The sequence below is a fragment of the Momordica charantia genome, assembly GCF_013281855.1.
Source record: "Momordica charantia cultivar OHB3-1 chromosome 3 unlocalized genomic scaffold, Mcharantia_2.0 BLBB01000003.1, whole genome shotgun sequence".
Classification (NCBI taxonomy): Eukaryota; Viridiplantae; Streptophyta; class Magnoliopsida; order Cucurbitales; family Cucurbitaceae; genus Momordica; species Momordica charantia.
Genome location: NW_028275161.1, coordinates 14,597,771 through 14,619,867, shown reverse-complemented (window position 1 = coordinate 14,619,867; position 22,097 = coordinate 14,597,771). Strand labels below are relative to the sequence as shown.

Below are 22,097 nucleotides of genomic sequence, written 5' to 3'. Positions count from 1 at the left end.
ATAGTATTTTGTTTCTTCACTTTTAATTTTCAAATTTGTATAAAAATTTTGGAAACAATAAAATCAAGTTTCTTTTTCTTGTTCTCGTCTGCAGTTTTTTCCAAAATATAGATAAAAGTATTGTTTTATTTAAACTTATAAAATGTATAATAATGTTTTTAAAAAATAAATATAACGTAAAAATGGAATATTTAATTAAAAATTATAGAAGTGTACTATTTTAATTTAAAATTTTAGAAAATGGTAAATAAAAATTGTTTTCAAACATATTTCAATTTATTTTTTCAGTAAATAAGACAAAGAAAAATTAAGAAATGGTTACCCACCATAGATATCTTTTATTTATTAAAAAAACAAAATATGAGAAACAAAAATAATAAACATAAACGTTATCGAACAGCCTTGTGAGTTATGTTTCAATATTCATAGGGTTCCATCTCAAAACCAATTAGCTTAAGGTCTTTTTTTTTCTTTTCAATGTGAGATCCTTAACATGTCCCCTCAAGATCGTGGCTTTTTGACTCATCGATCTTGGCCGAATCTCATTTTTGGACCGAATGCTTGTTTGAGCGTTTTGGACACTGATACCATATTAATATCCATAGGTTGCATCTCACAACTAATTGGCAATAAGAGGAATAACCCATGTCTATTAACTTATGTAAGGTCAATTTTCTTTTCAATTTGGGATCCTTAATATTATAAACGGTTTGACACTTTCTTGTTTATTGTATTTTATGGGAAACCCATGTTGTCGGCCATGGGTTTGGAAACCTTGACTTCTCGAACATAATCTCATGGGAATACTATTCAACCCCATAAATTGCCACCATTAATTCTTTTTCATTTTTCCCTTTTTTAACTTTTCTTTACATTTCAAAATGGTGGAATAGTTCCAAAAAAATAATGAAGAAGAACAGTTTTGATTAAAAAAGATTTAGAAAACTCGACACTGGGCTGTATATTCATGTACCCAAACATAGGCTACCTAATCTCAAGATACATTACTGCCACCAAAAGCTTCTTCCATGTATCAAATCTTCAAAAATCTATCATAGGTTTAACATTCTCAAGCTACCGATGTCGAACCTGCGTGTCCAAACACCCCTAAAAAGACTACCGACGTATAGTTGGATATCACGCCCTAAACCCATTAAAGTAGTTAATTAATTAAAGTATAAGAGATAAACTAATTAATTAAAAGCCTTCTCAAGTATTGGATAAGTATGGAAAGTACTAAACTAGTTAAATATTCTAGATTTCAAGGACAATGTGGAGTATTATTGGATAAGATGATGCTGTCACAGGTACATGCACACGTGACTAAGCCTCAATAATCAATACGATCTTGACTTATATACTATAAGCCCAATGACGAAAAATTATTCTTATATGTGTACTACTTTGTTTTAATTTGTCCATAGCTAACATGAGCACAGTTTAACAGTTAGTTATTTTACTCATTCCCTAAAAGGTTGAAAGTTCAATCATTCATCCCCACATGTGTTGTAGAAAGAAACATTCTTTCAATCAAATATTTATGTGTTTTACATAACTACTACAATGTTTTAAATTTCGATGTTAAAAAATATTTTCTCTCACTTGAAAAGATGCATAAGCCTTTTGAAGTTGGAGAAAAAATATTTTAAATGGTGTCAATTTTAACTAAACATGTTAAACGTCTCATGTTGAAAAGATAAGAGATCTAACAGTGGTTTATAATATATAATATATATATATAGGTTAGTTGGTTTTGAGATGAAATCCATGAATATTAATATGGTATCAGAGTTCAAAATGCGCAAACCAGCATCCGGTCCAAAAGTTGGATCTGACGAAGATCAAGATAATAGAACCTCGTAAATATTAATAAAACATTCATGGTTAGTAGAATAACTTTGTCAAATGTGTATATAGCTTATAGAATATTATTAACAATACTGGTTATGTTGGCTTATACTCAAAGACATTTTTCAAAATTAAATACAATAAAATCTTGTTTGAGGTTAACTGTCACAAGAACGATTAAATGGATTAGCAATATTGTCTATTGAAAATGATATATTAATGAGGTAGATTATCAAAATTATTTAATACATTTTTTATATCTCGAAAAGTAAGAAAAATAAATTTTAGATGATAAACTTATATTCTATATCATGGCTGTGTCAATTGGAGTTTTGGCGACCCTATAAATATCATCTCGATCTACCCTTTTGAGTTCGGCCACCTTGAATGGCATGAGTCGCATGCTACGATTTTTAGTGGATCTAGATGAAAGGCCGATCGGCATCTACCAAACTAGAGGGATTGAGAGGGAGAGTCTCTCAGAACCAAATGAGACTCGAAAGAACATGAAAATTAATTATTAAACATAACATAAAGTTTAATGATACTAACCAGAAGCGTATTGGGATCCTTCTCCTGACTCTTCCTCTCATTGTCCCTCTTCACTGCAAAGTTATGATCATTTTCTGCCATACCTCTCAAACACATGTAATCCGATTGTGAAAACATTGAGGATAGAAAATACAAAGCTAAATTAAACAAAATTATCTTTTGGTTACATCCTTAATCACTATCAAAGTCATTTGATTTTGAAGTTTCAATGGGGCTTGAACTATTAGTATTAGATACTTCAACATTCTCCTATTCGTCGTTTATAAAATCATCATCTCTGGTTCATGGTATACCTATATACAATTGTTTTGAATGACTTGTCGTAATCACTATCAAAGTCATTTGATTTTGAAGTTTCAATGACACTTGAACTATTAGCATTAGATACTTCAACATTCTCCTCTTGGTTTATAAAATTATCATTCATGGTTCATGGTATACCCGTATTCAACTATCTTTGAATTACTTGTCGATCAATAATAGTAGGATTAACGTCATAGCCGAACCATCTGTTGTGTTGTGACTGAAGCATATCTCATGGGTTATTAAATTAAAGAAGTTGGGTTGGGCCATTAGTTTTTGTTTATGCCCAATTATGTGGCTACTTTATTACATGGTGTAAAACCCTAATTTGAGACAATTCTTCTTATCGTGAGATTGAGAAAAAAGAGGTAGAATTTTGGTACAGAGGGTGGAAAAATCTACAAAAGAGTTTGTTTCTTTCTTCTTGTATTTTGTCCATTGTTTTCATCTTCTTCATGGGTTGTTCTGCTTAGAGTTTGGATTTGTTATTCTCCCTCGTTCTATTTGTTTTGTTCTTGGATATTGAAGCTAATAGAAGTTTTGCTCTCACCTTGCACAGTGGATGTAGACCACATTGGTCGAACCACTAATAAATTTTGGTGTCGTCTTCTCTTCCATTATCTACTTGATTTAGTATTAATATTGCTTGGTGGATTTATCTAGATGTTGAATAATACTGTTTGATAAAATAAGCAGCGATTATTGGTGTAATTTTGCACAACACCATCTAAGGAATATAGGTTTCTCTAAGGTGCCCCCTCATCACTACCATAATCCCTTCATGGCTTTAACTATACCACTCTCAAACTTTATGGTATATCCTAGTTCATGAAGCAAACTAGTTGAAATTAGATTTCTCTTAAACTTAGGAACATACCTAACATCGGTTAAAAGTCTAATTTTTCCTTCATGAAGTTTAAGCCTAATTGTGTCCTGATCTTCTACATTGCAAAAATGGCAGTTTCCTAACATAACTTTCCCCTCGTACTGGTTTGGAAGTTCTTAACCAATCCCTATTGGGTGTCATATGCAAAGAACAACCTGAGTCTATGATCCATGTATCACCCTCACTAGGCCCACTCGCCATAAGGACATGGTCATACTCCTCACTGAGGTTGACCCCATCGTTATCCTCTTCTCCCCTTATCCCTTTGGTTTTGGTTACCACCCCTATTCTTCATAAGGTCAGAACAAAATCTCCTTATATGACCTTCTTTATTATAGTTATAACACCTCCTATGACTAGGCCCACTACACTTAGATCTATTCCTACTTCTTCCCCCTATTAAATCTCTCACTAGCAAATAAACACCCGCTATTATTCTTTTTACTATCCTTCAATTCTAACTCTTTCATTTTAATGGCATTAATCACAATAGCAGATGTAAGATCATCTCTATCATACTTTATTTGCAGACTTAACATCATTATAACTATCATGCAATGAATTTACCAAAATGGTTGCATGATTTTCATCGAAAAAATCTTCACCAATATTTTCCATTTCATAAACTATCTTGTTAAATTCATCTAGGTTTTCTTTCCTGCTTTTATTAGTTTCCATTTTAAAACTAAAGAAAATTTACTTTATATATATTTTACTAGAAAACGAAGCTACTTGATATAAACTTTCTAACTTTTTCCAAAGCTTCCTTGTATTGTCCTCACGTATGGTTATATGACACTGTCTACCAAGTGGATGATGATCAAGTTATGCGTCATTCCATCCATTTCTGTAAGATCATCTTCGTCCTTGCCAACACTTTTTGGAATTTTCTTTGGATAAGGTAGTCAACTTTCTGTTGCTTCAACATGACCATCATTTTGATTTTCCAAGAGACTGAAGTCCCCTTTTCCATCAAAAGGCTCCATGAACTTAGTATCCCTCAGAATGAACAGTACCTCGAAAAAGAATATTCTAACAATTTTCATAATATTAACAAGAATTTACAAAATATTAGCAATGCTATAAACAATATAATTTTTAGGCAATAAAGAATGCGGATTACACAATAAAGAGAATATTAGCTTTGATACCAATTGTTATGATTTTATATAAAAAAACAGAATTGTTTGTCTCCTTAATATATTATTTGTAGCCTAAAAATGGTATTATAAATGTTAATTATGAGGTGAATATGCACAGAAATGTCCCAACAAATATCTAACAAATTTCCAACAATTAAACAGTAACGGATTAGAGAGAATTTACCCAAAATTTAGAGTGGTTCAGTCCCAAAAAAGACCTATATCTACTTTGCAAAGATTAATATCCATACGAATCTATATTATTAACAATAGAGATCTATACATACACTACATAGGAACAGAAACAAAAGACTGAAATCCAAGAGCCACGAATCAATTTCAAGAATGCTTCAATTCTGATTCTAGAAAGAATTCTAAGAGCAAACTTCAACTCAATACAAATCTGTAGAAGAACAGTATATAGATCTAAAGAAATAGAAAAATACAACTTTAATGCCCCGATCTACACCAAACCCAAGTTCGAATCAGAACGGGATCGCCAAAAGAACCTCATGGTTGCCTAGACACTTCGACGGCAGCATCGTTTCCTGTTCGATTGGCGGTGGCGATACGACTTAAAGCCCTAACATATTGTATTTATATGAAGGGTTGGAAATAAAAGGTGACTAATAAAGAGTGAAGGAAACAAACAGTGGGCTAAAGACAACATTTAATAAAATTTGGCTTTAACAAAAAAAAACACACACACACATCAAATAATTACTACCCACACTGGCGGCAACATCATTTTCTGTTCATGAGCGGTGGCTAGCTAGATCTAGTGGGGGTGGCAGTGACGGTGCACGGTGGTGACGATGTGCTCTTTCTCCCTTTCGGTATTCACTCTCTCACAACAAGGTGGCTCTCCCTCTTTATTCTTTTTTTATTTCTATCTTAGGGTTTAGAACAAAAATAAGGATGGTTTTATACTTAGGTTAGTGCGCCCGAGGGTTGGATAGAGATTGCACCTAAAACTTAACCCCACACAAGTACAATGTTACATAGATGGTCTATTTGGAAATCATAATTAGTAAAAGGATGGAAAAGTATAGAATTTACACTTTTGTCATGAAACAATTCCGTAATTAGATAGTACCCATAATACAAATTACTAATATATCCATAAGATCCATCTCAATATTAAATAATTATTAAAATATAGAATTGATAAATTGGGAGGAAATCCCTTAAAATCCCTTAAATCCCTTAAAATTTATACTTTCCAAAATTGAAAAATCAACTCCCAAAGTTTTGAAACCTCCATTCTTCTTCCTCGTTTTTCTTTCCTTCCTCCGACCGTCGGGTTTACTTCCTCTGAACCTCCGACCGTCGTCGTTGTCTCCCTTCCTCCCCGGCGGCTCCGCTTTTCTTTGTCGCAGATGATTTCATCTCCTATCGCTTTCGCAAGAGCATTTCATTCCGTCGGTTCCTATTCTCCGGTAGTTTCTGCCTGCATTCGTCTCCGGCCGAAGTCCTCCATTTTTCTCAGTCGCCAGAGCAGTTCATCTCTAATTTGAAGGATTTACACTCCATCTGATAAGTTTCAATTTCTGATTTCCTTTGTTTGAAATATTGTATATGTGAGGATGTATACTATAGTGATTACGTTAGAATATATATTATAACTCAAGTTTTATATATCCAGATATATACTGATGGTGATTTAAAACTAAAAATCTGGTGGATATATATTGCCTACACTATTATACTGGTGGATATATACCGTTAGTGATTTATATCTTGGCTTTCTGATGTTTATGTTATTTTGTGGATATATACTGATAGTGATTATTATTCTGGTGGATATATACAGATAGTGATATATATACTGACGGTGATTTACATACTGCCTACAATATTTACATACTACCTACATACTGAAAGTGTCGTATGGTACTCATCTAGCTCTAAGTATTAACTAGTTTGAATTAGAGCAATAACTAAAGAAGAAAGTTGTAAGATATCAAAGTTTATATGGGATTTAGATTATATCTGGATAAATTTTATATCTCAAAAAGTTTAGTCTATGTTATACCGAATATATTGTATATTCAATATGTTATACTTACTACTTTGTCTTATAGAATTTCATGGATATAGTGACTGAAATTCAGCTAGGATTGTTTGTACTCTTGGCCCTGAAATGAGCATTTAGTATTTTGCATTTTTTATGTAGATATATATTAGTTGGATTACATTAACATGGTCAAGTGCAAAGGGCTACCAAAACAGAAGGAAAGAAGAAGTAATAGGTTACTTAACCAATCTTGCAGCAAGTCGAACAAAAACCCTTTATATATTAATCTTAGCTTATAGGTATACACTACTTTCATTCTATTATTTTGAAGATTTATATAGGTTATAAATACATTGTATTTTTTCAATTGGTGTGCTCTTAGGAGAGCACAGAGGAAGAAACAAAAGAAAAGGATGCTCAGCCATTGAAGTGTACCTTTTACAAAAATTTGTTCGGTAATATGCCACGTTATTAGAAGTACCCACCAATATTCATTTTACCATAACAAGGTGAAAAAGTCAAGACTGAAGTTACTATATGTGATCCTATAGTTGAGTTTCCAAATGAAGATGAAATCGTTGGAACTAAAATAGTTTCTTTTTGCGGTAATACATTTCTTTACCTACCAATCCCAATTGTTCCATTATCTCTTTCATCAAATTGGCATATGACATTTCTTGATGTATAATTAGTTCTGACACTTTATATTCCACGTAATTATCTCTGTGGTTCCAAAATCCACTATGAAAGATGCGTACGGTAATAGAAGTGCTACTTACATGACATTTATAAAAGTACATTTACTTACGTGGGTATAAATTATATTTTACTTGCGTTTATACATAATGTTAATAGTAGATTTCAAAAGTACAAGTAGAATATATGTTATAATAACGAAACAACATGAACATAATTTATACCCGTGTATAGAAATAGCTAAACTGTAATTTAAAAAAAGAAAATAACATTCATTCATACACATATTTCCTTCGATGTATAGATAAACTGTGTTTTTCTTCTCCTTTGAATATTGGCGTAATCAATACATGCTTTCCATTAATTATCTTCTATTAAAAGATAAATAATACAAAAATAATAATAATAATAATTAGACAGTTGAAAACTAGTGGGAGTCATAGATGACCTCAAACACAGTAGAAATAAGACATTGTCAAATTAATCAGCATCTAAACCTCATAAAATTGATTTCATTAAAACAAACCTTGCACTCAAACAACACAATAAAACAATTCGCGTGCAAATATTCAAGCAATATGGGTATGAATGAAGGAATGAATGAATGGTACCTGTTGAAATATTCAAGCAATCAAATAAAAAACTAAAACTCAAATAATGGGTATAAAGAAGAACCATACCAGACAAGCAGTAGCAGAAATGAGAATGATGAGAAGATGTTGCACCCACAATAATTAAGATTTGGATATTTTTTAATTAACAATATTGATAAATAAGAAAAATCAATCTTTTTGAATGAGTAAATTAAGGTGTTGAAGGGGTGAATTAAGAGATTTGAATTGAAAATTAATATGGGACCCACAATAATTAAAGGAATATTATAATAATTTATGGAATTAAATCTTTTATATTTAAAAAAATAAAATAATTATAATAAATGTAAATGCAATAATTAGGGGTAAATTCGAAATTAAAATAAAATCTTACTTGCAGAAATCTAAAAGTGTAAAATTAGAAAATTTTAGACATTTATGTAAATAAGTTTCTAAAACAGCCCTTCGAAGATATTATTCCTTTTATTTTTATTAATTTTTTTATTTAAATGATTAGATTTTATTTTTATCACTTTTTTCCAAATGAATGAAGACGTGATTGAATTGGTCCCAGTTACTCTTCAGGACGGAATGGAAGAAGGGAGGAGATTCTCGAACCAGGAAAAGGATCTAATGACTTCGAAAGAATTGAATGAGGAGTCGTATGAGGTGAAAATCTTATGTACGATTCTGTCGAGTGACAGTAAGGGTGACTTATCTGTCAACTTTTCCACTATCATCCCAAAAAACCAAACTCTGCCTTACGTAAAGTTGTCAGAGTACGCTTAACCTCGGGATTTGAAATCACTGCTTATATACCTGGTATTGGCCATAATTTACAAGAACATTTTGTAGTCTTAGTAAGAGGTGGATTTCAAATCTTTTAGACCCAACCTAAAAAATCTCATACTTTGTAAGCAAAATTTTAAAAAAATTCCTCTCTCACCAAAATTTTCTTTTGTCCGACTTTTTTCCATGCTTTTTTTTTTTTACAATAGCATGGTAAGCATATACTCATCTAAATGGTTATATAATATATACTTTTTATTGTTATATACTATTATGTTATAGAATATATATTCCAACTACCACTATATAATATATTTTTATCCCATAATTTACAGTATGATAAATATATACTACTGCGAAAGGTTATATTATATATAGCCTTTAGTGGTATATACTCAAATATTTAGGTTACGTAATATATAACTTTTGGTGGTATATACTAAAATATTAGGTTATATAATATAATTTACCATATATTCAAAATCTAATCAACTCCCCTAACACGATTTTAGGTTTCAAATTAGAGATTTTAGGGATTTGGGGATTTCCAAACAAAAATCAAGGATTTGATTAAACATGGCTGCACGTTTTAAGGATTTCAAAACAAAAATTAGGAAACCGTCCAAATTCTATTTGATTTTATTTTTTATCCTTATTTAACATATATTAGAAAGAACCTATGAGTAATTTTTCTAATGGATTCCACATGGATCAATCTTCTTGACAATAATGTACATTGTTAAAAAGTTAACCTTATTGTGTAATTTGAATCCTAAAATAGACTAGTTGTGTACCAATCTCTTGTTACTAATATAGACTCGCAGAGATATTAATATTTGCAAGGTGGATGTAGGTCCTTTTTGGGACTGAACCATTATAAATCTTGTATCTATTTTCTCTATTCCCTTGCTTATTAACTGCGGGAAATTTATTAGAAATTTGTTGGAACATTTCTATGCATATTTACCTTATAATAGCATTTACAAATTCTGATTTTAGCTTGTAAAGAAGTTATTAAAGAGAAAAACGATTCTGTATTTTACATAAAATCATAACAATCGAGGCCAAACGACACATTAGAAAACTTAGGCGTATGCTCGAAAGTGCTTCAAAATGTGTCAGTAGGTGTGTGAGCAGGAATCCCTCCATGTTCGCTCATGCAACTAGGAGTTTGCTGCTTTAATGAACCAAACCAAGTCGTGAATGTCTTAAGTTTAAGTAGGAAGACAGAGCTAGTGACATTGAAGTGTGAGATATTGACAGCCACCAACAATGTCATGAATATCGTTCTTCATCAAATACGAGATGAATTTGAAAGAAGACCCGCAAGAATCCTTGCACCAACCAAGGAATAAAAAACTTGATTTGGATAAAAGATGGGTTGTTAGGCTCACAAAAGGAAATCCACATTTTTTTTCTTAACTAGCAGTCAAACTCAAGATAAAAGATTCTTCATTAATTTAGAGAAGAAAAAAAGAAAAAAAGAACTCCCTAAATTAAGAAAAGGGTTCCCAAGCTAACGTTCAAATATTTTAAATCTTGGTTCGGAGAGATAGCCTCTCGCCTTTTCGCTTCGGGAAGCCGTTGCCCCACCGAACCTCCCGTCTCTTTTCAGTTTCGTCTTTGGTTTACACTCTTTAGTCTTTATTCCATCATCTTTTTCCTTTGTTCCTTCGATTTTGATTCTCTGTATTTAGGGCTTCTCTTAGTTCTTTAAATTCCTTTGTTTGCTCACCATAAACCGTAGAAAGCCCCAAATTGTTGGGAAGATTTCGGTCGTCCTGCAGCGAATTCAATTCCTTAGAGGCTACAATTTAGGGCTTTTCTGAGTAAAATAATTCGGAATGGCGAAGACACCGTCAATTGGAAGCAGAGTGCGAAACAAGCTAGCAGATATTACGAATTCGAAATCAATCAAACCTCACGTGGAATATGAAAGTGCTTCGAAAACTTTGCACCCAAATCAAGAAGTCATCGATCAGCTGGTGAAGGTGCCGATCTTACCTCCCTTGGCTGTTCTTGAGATTCTTAATTGTTCTTTAATCATAACGCGTTGTTCCTGAGATATTTCTTGGATTGGGTGTAATTTGTGGAACAGGAAAATATGGCTCTGATGAAACTTATCGTTGAGAGGAAGTATCCTACCGGATTTTGATTTTCTGTACCATATTTAGAGTCCTGAATAAGAACTTACATTTTTCACGTTAAATTATCACTAGTTGGTTCAATCAATATTCGGGTTAATAATGATTAACACTCTCAAATAGTAGAGACTTATTAGAATCAAAATTGGATTAATGAACTAAATAGACACAACCATCCAAATTTGAGAATATAGTTTCTAATTTGACCCAACTCCAAAATTCTTCTTATTTTCTAGTGAAATCAAACCTTTCAAAAGTATTTTCCTGAACTTTTGAACAGTAAAATTATTGACCTGAGTGGAGCAGAGTTGCAGAAACTTCGGGCAAGTATTCAGAAACTGCAGCTTCAGAATTGGCATCTGGCTCAGTCAAACAGTCGCTTTTTAGCAGTATGATGATATTTATCCCTCTGCTGAGTTCATTTCCATGGACACCTCTAGATAGGTAAATTAACTATACATCGTTTTCCTTTTGCAGGAAATCAATTTTGGGAGAGATAGAGTAAGTTTTCAAAGTCTTGAATTGATTTCTTGCTGCACTTATTGTAGGAAAATTAAATCCTGATGTGTTCCAGGTCAAATCATTGGAGCATGAGATTGAATGCAAAGAGGCCTTATTAAGAGCCAAGTGTTTGAATCTGGAGGTAAGGTAGAATAATTAGGGACAAAATCAGCTGTCGGAATTTTTTCCATCATATATCTGTTCACGGTCATGTCAAATGAGTTAATATTTGTGTAGGCATGCCACCTCATTATTCAATTATCAATAGCCACAATTTAAAGTTTAGGAACTAAAATAATTATAACCAACAAAATTCTGAATTTCTAATTTAATCAAATTCTTGTCAAGATAACTCACACACAGTTATGACAATCTTACTTACACGAATGGGATATGTTCAATCAGTCGTACCGCTTTCGCCCTGAGATCTAAGGTAACTCTCGCTAGGAAAAAAATCACAAATAAGTACTTGAAATGCTCTTCTAAATCAACAATTCCTGCTTTTTCACATCACTATTCTGTACATTATAGACTAAGGAAATAACTAGACCCAACTAGCTTTCGGGGAAGATTGAAGTTTCTTTTTTCCCAAAACTTAGATGAACATGAACATGTTTTTTGAAAAGTATTAAACCAATTTTCATCGATGAACAATGGAAAAGGCTTGTATTCCTCAAGAAACTGCTACATCTTCTGACAGGGGAAAGCAGGGATGATGAATAATGGAAATTCTGTATGGCAGGTAATTGGTAATTTCCCTTTTTCTTAAGGTATCTGTTGTATTCCTCTGGTTTAGGCCTCACACTTTGTTCTAACAAATTGGTTAAGATAATTTCACTTATTTTCATGGCTGCAGGAAGGAGAGAAGCCAACAGGGCAATCTTCACTTAAAACTGACATCAAAGCTTGCAATGGAAATAAAAAGCACGCCGGAAGAACTAAAAGCCAATGTAGGTTCATTGATATCAATATAACGATATGGACATAAGTGCTTTTAAAAGTTAAAACAAGTGTTTCTAGAATAAATAAGTGACTCCTAAAAACTCATTTTGATGTTTGGTTTTACTCTTTTGATGACAGAAAAAGCTCTCTATATTTGTTTGTCTGCTTATCTTACTTATTTGTTGTGGCACTTTGGAAAACTGTAGCAATGGGCCCTTCAACTTCATACTCATACTCATACTCATCAGTGGCGGATAAAGAGAAAGTTGAAGGCAAAAGGTAACGCAATATTTCTACTAGTATTCTTCAGAGTTTTGTTGTTTGCCTTATTTATTTTTACTTTCAGGCATTGTGTTAGAAGACAATCTGGTAGATTTAGGAATCAAGTGAGAGACCCTGAAGAGAACTTGTTTGAAATAGAAGACGTGAAATTTCCTGCTACTGGAAAAGAAGAAGAAGAAGAAGAGAGGAAGAACAATATTCAATTGGAAGAAGCTCCATTTCTGCCGCAACGATATTCAATTGGAAGACCATTACGCAGAGCAGCTGAAAAGATTCAATCCTACAAAGAATGAGAACTGAGTTCCAGTATACGGTGTATGTATTTTATGATTATAACATCTTATGGTTTGCTGTTTGTATTTTTTTGTGGGTAGAATGCTGATTCTGTTGCAATTTGTTTCCTTGTATGTATTTGTAATTATAGTATTTTGTGGATTTGTGGTATGTGATGAAGTTGTTATGTATCAAATGATTCTAATTTCTATTAGAATATTATTAATATGAGGAACGACCTCGAACCCATCACCTATTTGAATATTAGATTGATTAGTGATGTGTGTGATGATCCTTGATTTCTCGTCTTTCATTAGTATTCGATTGCTAAGTTTGAGAGGGAGAAATGTTTATGAGATAGGAGTTTATTTTGTAAAGGTGAGGATTATAAGAAAAGTTTTAATTTCTTAACCGCTCAAGTCGGAACTATTAGGAGTATGATAATGTTGATAAAAGTATTGATCCAAACGAGTATGATAAACGAATAATCAAAACTAAGACCAAGTAAATAAAAATTTATTAGTCTCATACAAGTTATATAAATTATTATTTTACTAATGCACCAGGAATAACTATATAAATGACACCAATTTAAGTATAGTTTTATTACTAATAACTTTTAAATTCCTACCCTTACATTTTGTTTGTATAAATGAAAATACATATAGTCTATGAAATTTCGAAGTTTTATTTATATAGTCTTCGTATTTTAAAATGTTTGTAATAGGTCTTAAAAAAAATTATAAAAATAGTTAGTTGCAAGGGATAATTGACCAAACTAAATGAGCATAAGTTAATGATATTGAAATAATTGCTATACAAGTTTAAATGCAAATCTTTGGTAATTTTAAAATAATTGATTTGCCCCCCTAAACAATATTTGGACCAGGCTTATTCGAAACAAAATATTGCAAAATTTTCAATACTAGATTATTTACTCTGTTTAAAAATTCCAATACTAGGTTATATACAAAATACTCATTATATTGTGATTTTGTAATAATACAGTTAATATAAATCAAATTAGGTTGGATTTTTATTTATTCGTAGTTATCTATAAAAACATTTAGAACGTAAATGGTTAAGCAATATTATGCATATTCTCAAAAAAAAAAAAAAAACAATTACTATGCAAATAAATAGTGGTTTTGTATAATTACTCAAACAATGATACTCATAATATAAAAATTTCAAATAGACGTATTAAATATTCACTATTAAATTAAATACCTAACACATATGTTAAAATTTTGAAACAAAACTTTATATTTACTCTTATCTCCAAGGAGTGAAAGAAAGTATATATATATATATATATATATATATATATATATCAATCAGTATAATGGGAAATAATATTTTAGTTACAATTCTATTTTGGTCTCTGTATTTTATGGCTGTATTTTTAGCTCTATACTTTTTACTTTAGTTCATTTAAGTTTCTGTATCTTTAAAATGTTCATTTTGATTACTATACATTAAAAAAAGTGATCATTTTCGTTCCTATTTGCAAAACTTTAACACATATTCTATACATAACGAAAATCCTTTAGTATAAAGTAATAGTTACATCTTAAAGAAATATATTAAGTGTAGTGTCGTGTTGAAATTGTGATACAAAAATGAGATTAAAAACAAATTAAAGGATCAAAATAGTTAGTTTAATATTTTAATGAACAAAAGTTGAAACTACATAGAGCAAATAGTATTTCAAATAGTGTGTAATTACCATCCGACCCAAGCCATCGTAGGCCTTAAAAGTAGTAGTCCATTGGTCAGTTTTGGGCCTAAATATGGGCCCAAAATATCAGGTTTGGAGCCTATGATAGTGACATGTGGGCCACACCATGGTGTTTCCCATTTACAATCCAAAATAAAAAGAAGGAAAAAAAATGGAATTTTCAAAAATAATTAGGTATGGGAGCATATTAAAAAAAACAGCAGCCATGTGGCTAAAGCCTTATTTTCAAAACCACGTCACTGTCAACCAAAATGCTGTGACAAATCCACCAAAAACCAAAAATAATAATAATAATATCATCCTTATAAACCGTGTGGACCCCACCCTTCTGCTTCGACTTTCTTCAACATTTTTATTTCCCAATTTCTTCTCCTATTTTTTCCCCAACTGAATACTCAAAAATCCAAATCGAAAATGAAGTTTATTATATAGTTTTTGTTAGATATATGATAAGATTTCATGATGCATAATTCAATGTCACATGCTTCATTCCATTATGTCTTTCTTTGGGTTTGGCCCTCAAATCTTTTCCTTTGTTTTTATTTTATTTAAAAGGATTTTTTTTTCTTTTTCTTGGTGGTTCGATTATGATGTTTTTTCTTTTCTTTTTTAACCGTGTTGGCCGGTAGCCGAAATTCAAGTCACTTCTTTTATATAGTGTAAAATGTAATTGAGTTGTATAAGAAAATGAGCTACAAATCTAGGAGAGTGGAGGAGAAAATTCTTCATTTTCTAGATTTATTATTACTTTTCAGGAAATGAAAACACATCTCATCTTATTGTCATCTTTACGTTATATCTTTGATGTTGAATGAATAATGATGAAAAGGATAATCTTATTTAATAGGATAAACTATAAATCTAGTTCTATAAACTTCGATGGTTTTATTATCTATTCAGTCCTCCAATTTTAAAAGCTTTCAATTTAAATTTTACGTTTTTTTTACAACAAATATAAGGATGATGAATTAAACCTCCAATCTCTAAATAAAAAGTAAGATGCCTTAACCATAGTGCTATGCTTATATTGACCCCATTAATGAAAAATTCAAATGATAGGTAGTTCGTGATAATGAACACGACTAGTTAAATGAAAATATGTGACCTAGATTTATTTATTTATGGACTAGAATGACATGTTGATTAAATAAACATTGACTAATTTAACATGACACGATAAATAAATGACTCAAAATAATGAACAAAATAATATATCTGTCATGATATAAAAAAAGATTTTGATATCGAAAATTTAAGGTTAAAATTACCTCATTAAATTGAATACAGAGACAAAAATGAATCCTTAAAATGTTTTTTTTTTTTTTTTTTTTTTGCTTTTTCAAGCAAAGAGTATTAAAATGAATCATAAGAGTGACATAAAAAGCATTTTTGCATGTGAGCTAGATTGTGCCAAAGTGCTAATGGACAAAGAGAGATCTTTAATGCATGTGAATTTTAGCGAATGATATCATGCCACGTGGCGGAACTATAGTGAGTGATCCAAGCCTCACATGCAAACCAAGATTGAGTTTTGAAGGTTAATTTGGATCAATGCAGACAAAGTTGAAACCGCGTCAGGAAACAGAGGCTTCATTGGACTTGAACCGCTTTCTGGATAATACCAAATCGATAACAATTCAATATTTGAATTTTAGTACGTAACAATTTAGTCTTTGTAGTTTAAAGTTTGTAATGATTTAACTCCTATCGTAAAAATGTTTGTTAAGTTTTCTTATATATGTAGATCAAAAAAACTAATAAGGGATCGAATGTGTTTAGAAATTATAAAGACCAAATTATTATATGATAAAAATTGATACTTAATTTTGATGAGATTTTTAATGGTAGGGACTAAATTGTTACAAATTTTAAACTATATGAACTAAATTGTTATATTCAATGACTAAATTGTTATCCATTTGAAAGTACACTAAATAATTAGTTTAACAAAATTATAGGAACCAAATGTATTTTTCTAATCTTATATATATAGTATATAAGTGATATACTTTATTAGTTATGTAAAACTGACGTGATCATATTCTTTATCACATAAGTATATATCGATAATATATCATTATCAATAATATAAAAATGGTATAATACCAGTAATATACAAGGAAGAAAAATGTAGTATTTATAAGTTTTTTTTTTATTCTTTTTGTGTATAGAAATCAGCAAATATGACAAGTAGTTTTATCAAGTATTTTAAGTTTTCAAAATGTAACGGTTTATAAATATATAAATTTATTGTGTTTTCGGATTCTGATTCTGTCCCTATTTATTACATTGTCTTTTAACTTCAAACACTAGGTTAAATTATTTTTTTGGAGAAAACTTCGGTTCGGAATATGAATATCCAGGGGTAAGCTCCTTCTGAATACCTATGTGGTTCAATAGTATATAGACGAGTGTTTTCTTTAATTATTTATTAGCTTTTAGTATCTCATAAATATCTTCTATATTTTCTCTTCCTCCCTCTCCGTATTAAGTCACATATTTCTTTTTTTTATCTCTATTAGGAGGGAAGTTTTTCGGAAAAAACTTGGCTCCTGAGCAACCTTTCTTCACCACCATTAAACATTTGACAACTAAGAGAGAGAAATGCATAATGAATAATATTATATTTCAAGTTTAACTTGTTGGTGAGGAGATTCGAACTCACAGCCTCTTAGTTTGAGGTATATGTCAATAACCGAGCTAGGCTCGCTTTGACATTGTATTTCAAGTTTTATTTTGATAGTTGAGGCAGTTATTGGGCTAGGGTCGTATATAAACATTACCAAATGTGGGGAAACTAGGTTGATCTTAAATTTTTTTCTTACAACAAAAATATACCTTAAAGTTTGGATTATGTCGTTATCATTTTAATAATTTCATTTCTATCCTCAACCTATAAAATTGTTTTAAAAATTAAATATCCCTTTATCTATCAACTTTCTGTAAGTTAAAAAGAAATTAGAAATGTGACAGGTGGTGAACAGTAAAAAATTAAAAAAAGTACACATGACAAATTTTAAAAAAAACTTCCCCATTAAAATGAAAACATAAATATGACAATACTTATTATTAATATTTAAGAGGTTCCATCTCAAAACCAATTTCTTTTCCTTTTTCAATGTGGGATCCTTAACATGCCCCTCAAAATCGCTCTTGGTCGGATCCCATTTTTGGACCAGTTGCTAGTTTGAACGTTCTCTGCTCTGATACCATATTAATATTCATGGGTTCCATCGCAAAACCAATTGACAATAGAAATGGTAGTTGATGTCTATTATAAACTATTATAAATTCATTTTTTTTCAACGTGACGGGATCCTTAACCATACTACTAGAAATTAGCTTTTTATTGACCCAAAAAACAATTCTCGGCAAAAGTGAAAAACTGACTCGAAAAAATTTATCCCGATGCAAAATATTGGTTGAGAAAATTGTTAGTGTAGGCCCCTCAGAAGAACTCTATGCCAATGCAGAAAACAAAAACATTGGTAAAAAAGTTGTAAAAATCGAGATTACATGTAAGCACAAATGGAAATCGAAGGGTTATAGTCAGGTTCAAAATGGTGCCGATAAGAAGTGAAGCATATTTGGGGAGTTTCAATCAAAAAATTTCGTGTTTAAGGGGAGGAAGTCACCCATTGCGAGAAAAATCGCAGAGTTTTTTTTAAAAAAGTATGGGGTTTGAAAAGAAACGTTTGTGAGAAGAATATGTTCTTGGGAGAAAATTTGTGGGAGAGTAGGGTTTGGTGGAAAGCACATGGCTCGGAAGCTAGGAGAACAGTAAAAAACAACGATTGACCGATGAAGGAAGATGATGTTCATCCTCAAACGTAAGAAATTATCGAGCACTTCATGGTCCCTAAGTTCGATTGTCGTGGATTTTCATTTTTATATTTTGTTTTAGCCCTAATTTTTGTCAATTGATCGTGCATTCAGAAGGCCTTATATTTTGGCCGTTTACCTCTTCAAAAATTTTGTTTTCTTCCAAATCTTTGGATTGTGAGAGGATGTACTCTCTCACAATATTTTATTTTTTTATCCTTACATCGTCTCAAGGTTTTGGTCTGAGATTCGTCTCTTTAACTTCAAATGAAACTATTTTTTATTAAACTTTACCACAGAGGAGAAAAGACAATTTGAAGGCCCCTGGGACGGAATGTGGTAGGTCTTCGAGCCTCACGCTCGATTCTTGAGACTCATGAGCCGTCTCGCGAAGATCTTCAATCTGAACTTTCGTATCGACTTTCTGTTAAGTCTCAAACCACGCCTTCGCTATCGCAAGAATATAGCGATCGAATTAGCTATTACTTGCTCAGCTACTTTGCGTATTATGAAAGTCGTATTGTCCGAAGGGGGCATGCTGCAACTGCATAGGTGAGTAGTAAGCGTAGGAAGCGTGCCCAAATGGTAGTGGTATAGCTGTGTGGTTTCACATTACTAGATTGAGATCTACAAAGGTGGTGGGGACTTCGACTGCCTTGTATCAGGTGAAGATAAAAGGTTACTAGAAGGAGCCTTCGACATTGATTTCTTAGTCGAGCCTGGTGGTTTAATCGGTTTTGAAATGGATCGCCATATGAATTTAGCCGCACTTTGGGGAGGAACTACCCTTTTTGAATCTATGCAATGACCCAATTTATCATTATATTATTTTGTGAATTTAGAAAATAGAAAAATTGAGGAAAATAAAAGACTAGAGATTTCTAGGGGGTTTTTCATTAAATATATAAAATTTTCATTTAAACGATGTTGATGCAAAAATGTAATCAAGCATCGTGGAGTGACCTGTCTTGGACCCTAACAAGCTGTTGCAGAATGAGTTAGGTAGGGAAGGTCTTTCTGAAAACTGAAGTATAGCAAGTTTGAGAGGGAAGACCTCTCGGTCGAGCTGACTTAGAGTGAGCCAGAGGAGGAGATTTGCAAAAGTAGGTAGAGCACTTCGACACTCAAGTTAGTTGAGTTCGAGCTGGGTAGATCAGCTTCAAGCAAAAATTGCATACCTGATTGAGTGGAGTGAAGATGTATTTATAAGGGTTTGAGGGGTAGTTACCCATCCCATCAATCTAGAACTGTTTCCCAGGTGGGAGGTGGGTGAACTACTTTGTACTGTTGACGAACTGTATGACATTAGAAATTTGTCCCTGAGGAGCTCGGTGGACGTCGATGAGCTTAGGAGCTCGGCAGTGGTAAGCTCTTCTATTGATGAGCTTAAGAGCTCTTTTGTCAATAAGCTTAGGAGCTCAACGGTAGATGAGTTTAGAAGCTCTTCTATGTATGAGTTTAGGAGCTCGACGATAGTCAATAAATGTCAGGTCAACATCATATTAAAAATAATGTGAGGTGTACTAATATTAAAGATTTTTTTATAAAAGTAAAACTATAGTGTGAAGAAAGGGAATATGGTCCTATTTTTATAGTACTAAAAAAATTTTCTAAGAGATACTTAAAAGTCTATTTGGTAAGCAATTGTATTCAGATTTACTAAATCAAATGAATTGAGTGAATATGTATTTGATAATTTTTTTTTTTAAATTTTTTTTGAATTCTGTCATCTAAAGGCTGGAAATTTTGAAAACTTCAATTTTATCAGATTTTAAATTTGAAACTTTAATTAAAATGCAGAATTACATTAGAAAAGATAAAAAAAAAAACTTTGATACATATATTATTTCAGGTTATAAACTCATTTTCATTATAAAAAAAATAAAACATGTAAAATACAATATATTATAAATTATATAATATTGTAAAATAATAATTCTACAAAATTTAAAACAAAAATGTTAATAAATTAATTGATATTATTTTAGATTGAATTAAATATTTAGTTTTTTTTAGTGCAACAAATGGGGGTGGGGAATCGAACTCACAACTTCTTGGTTTAAGATACATGTCAATTACCGCTGAGCTATATTCGCTTTGACAATTAAATATTTAATTGGTAACTATCACTAGTTTATAAATATATTACTAATTAAACACACATTGAATAATTTTTTAAACTAAGATTCAATATTCAAATCTGTCACCAAACACATATTTGAAAATTGAAAATAAATAATATTATTCATTGAATTCCTTGTTCTTAAATTTATATTTTGTTACGGTGGAAAAAAAAATCTCGTCACAGAGCCGTCACAGAGCCACAAAACATGCAACCAGGCCGCCCTCACCAAATGAATAATCAACCTAATATGTGCCCAAGGGAGCGCACGATCTGGAGGGTCGATCGCACTCAGTTGAAGTCAACTGGAAGACTCTCTAACCATCCAGACTACCGACATGCTGCGCAGTCCGATGAGATCCTCAGATGTGACTCTACGTAGAGAATAATTGTTGAGCATTGACTATAAAAACTAGGTAATTACACCAGTATAAGGTATGCGTGAATCTGAAATCTAAATACTACGAACTACAAATCTGATTAATTGCTAACTTTAGTGTTAGAATTCGACTCTTCTTCTTGCAGGTTTTTGTACGCAGTGGACTCATTTCGAATTCGGACGCTCTTCGAGTTCTAAAAAGATTTCGGATTCAACATGTTTTCAGATCATAACTCAAATACACCCACCAACAGATCCACAAAGGGACCGAGGGCACGTGTTCCCGAATTTGAATATAGCTAATAATAGTACTAAGTTTATCAAAATTCACTTTCGTTCGCTGGCTTCCTTGTTGCCTTGAAAACATGTGTTATCCTCCGTGGTCCTATGTTTGAGCTTCAATGATAGATTTTCTTTGATTTTTATTTATTTTGCAAAAAGGGCCTATATTGGACTTTTTAAAATATTTTTTTATTTAAAATAAATAATTTTAATTTTTATGTCTTAAGTTTTATAACGTGGACGATAATTTTTTTAATGAATTAAAATTCACACTCCTAGAGTTTGTAATTTTTATTTTCTATTCAATTTCTATTAGTTCCCCATTAAATTAAAAAAAATTGCAATCATAAATAGTCAACAGTAAAATACATGTTGCTGAGAGGTCAAAGAGTTTAAATCCATTTCCATATTTGTTGTACTCAAAAAACAAAAAAACAAAAATTTAAACGAAACAAATTATGAAAAAATAAAATTCACTAATTTAATCAAAATTTAGTTTCTCAATTAATTTTGATTAATGCACAAAATCTACTAGGAGAGGGAGGAATTTTTTCCGAAAGCTATCCACGAATATGTATAAATTTAATAGGTTTGCCAAAACTTACAAATTTAAGTTAAAAAACCAACTCTTAAAAATTCGTTTTTATTAAAATCATATCCATATCATATCAGTATGTGTTTTCTAACTCATTTGACACAAATAAAAATATTTTTTTAAATCTTTTTCAAATAAAAATCTATTAAAAAGTATCGTAAGGTACAAAGATTAGAACACTTGTATAT

At 31.4% G+C, this 22,097-nt stretch overlaps 1 protein-coding gene across 1 annotated transcript; it reads left to right on the top strand.

Moving 5' to 3' along the window:
- The first annotated feature begins 10,421 nt into the window (after positions 1-10,421).
- Positions 10,422-13,235, top strand: LOC111020452 (shugoshin). Its single transcript, XM_022297138.2, has 9 exons — positions 10,422-10,817; positions 10,925-10,962; positions 11,251-11,359; positions 11,448-11,471; positions 11,545-11,613; positions 12,172-12,213; positions 12,328-12,421; positions 12,620-12,692; positions 12,760-13,235. Exons 1-9 carry the CDS (start codon positions 10,671-10,673, stop codon positions 12,986-12,988), a joined length of 825 nt encoding a protein of 274 aa, XP_022152830.1. The 5' UTR covers positions 10,422-10,670; the 3' UTR covers positions 12,989-13,235.
- The last annotated feature ends 8,862 nt before the right edge of the window (positions 13,236-22,097 follow it).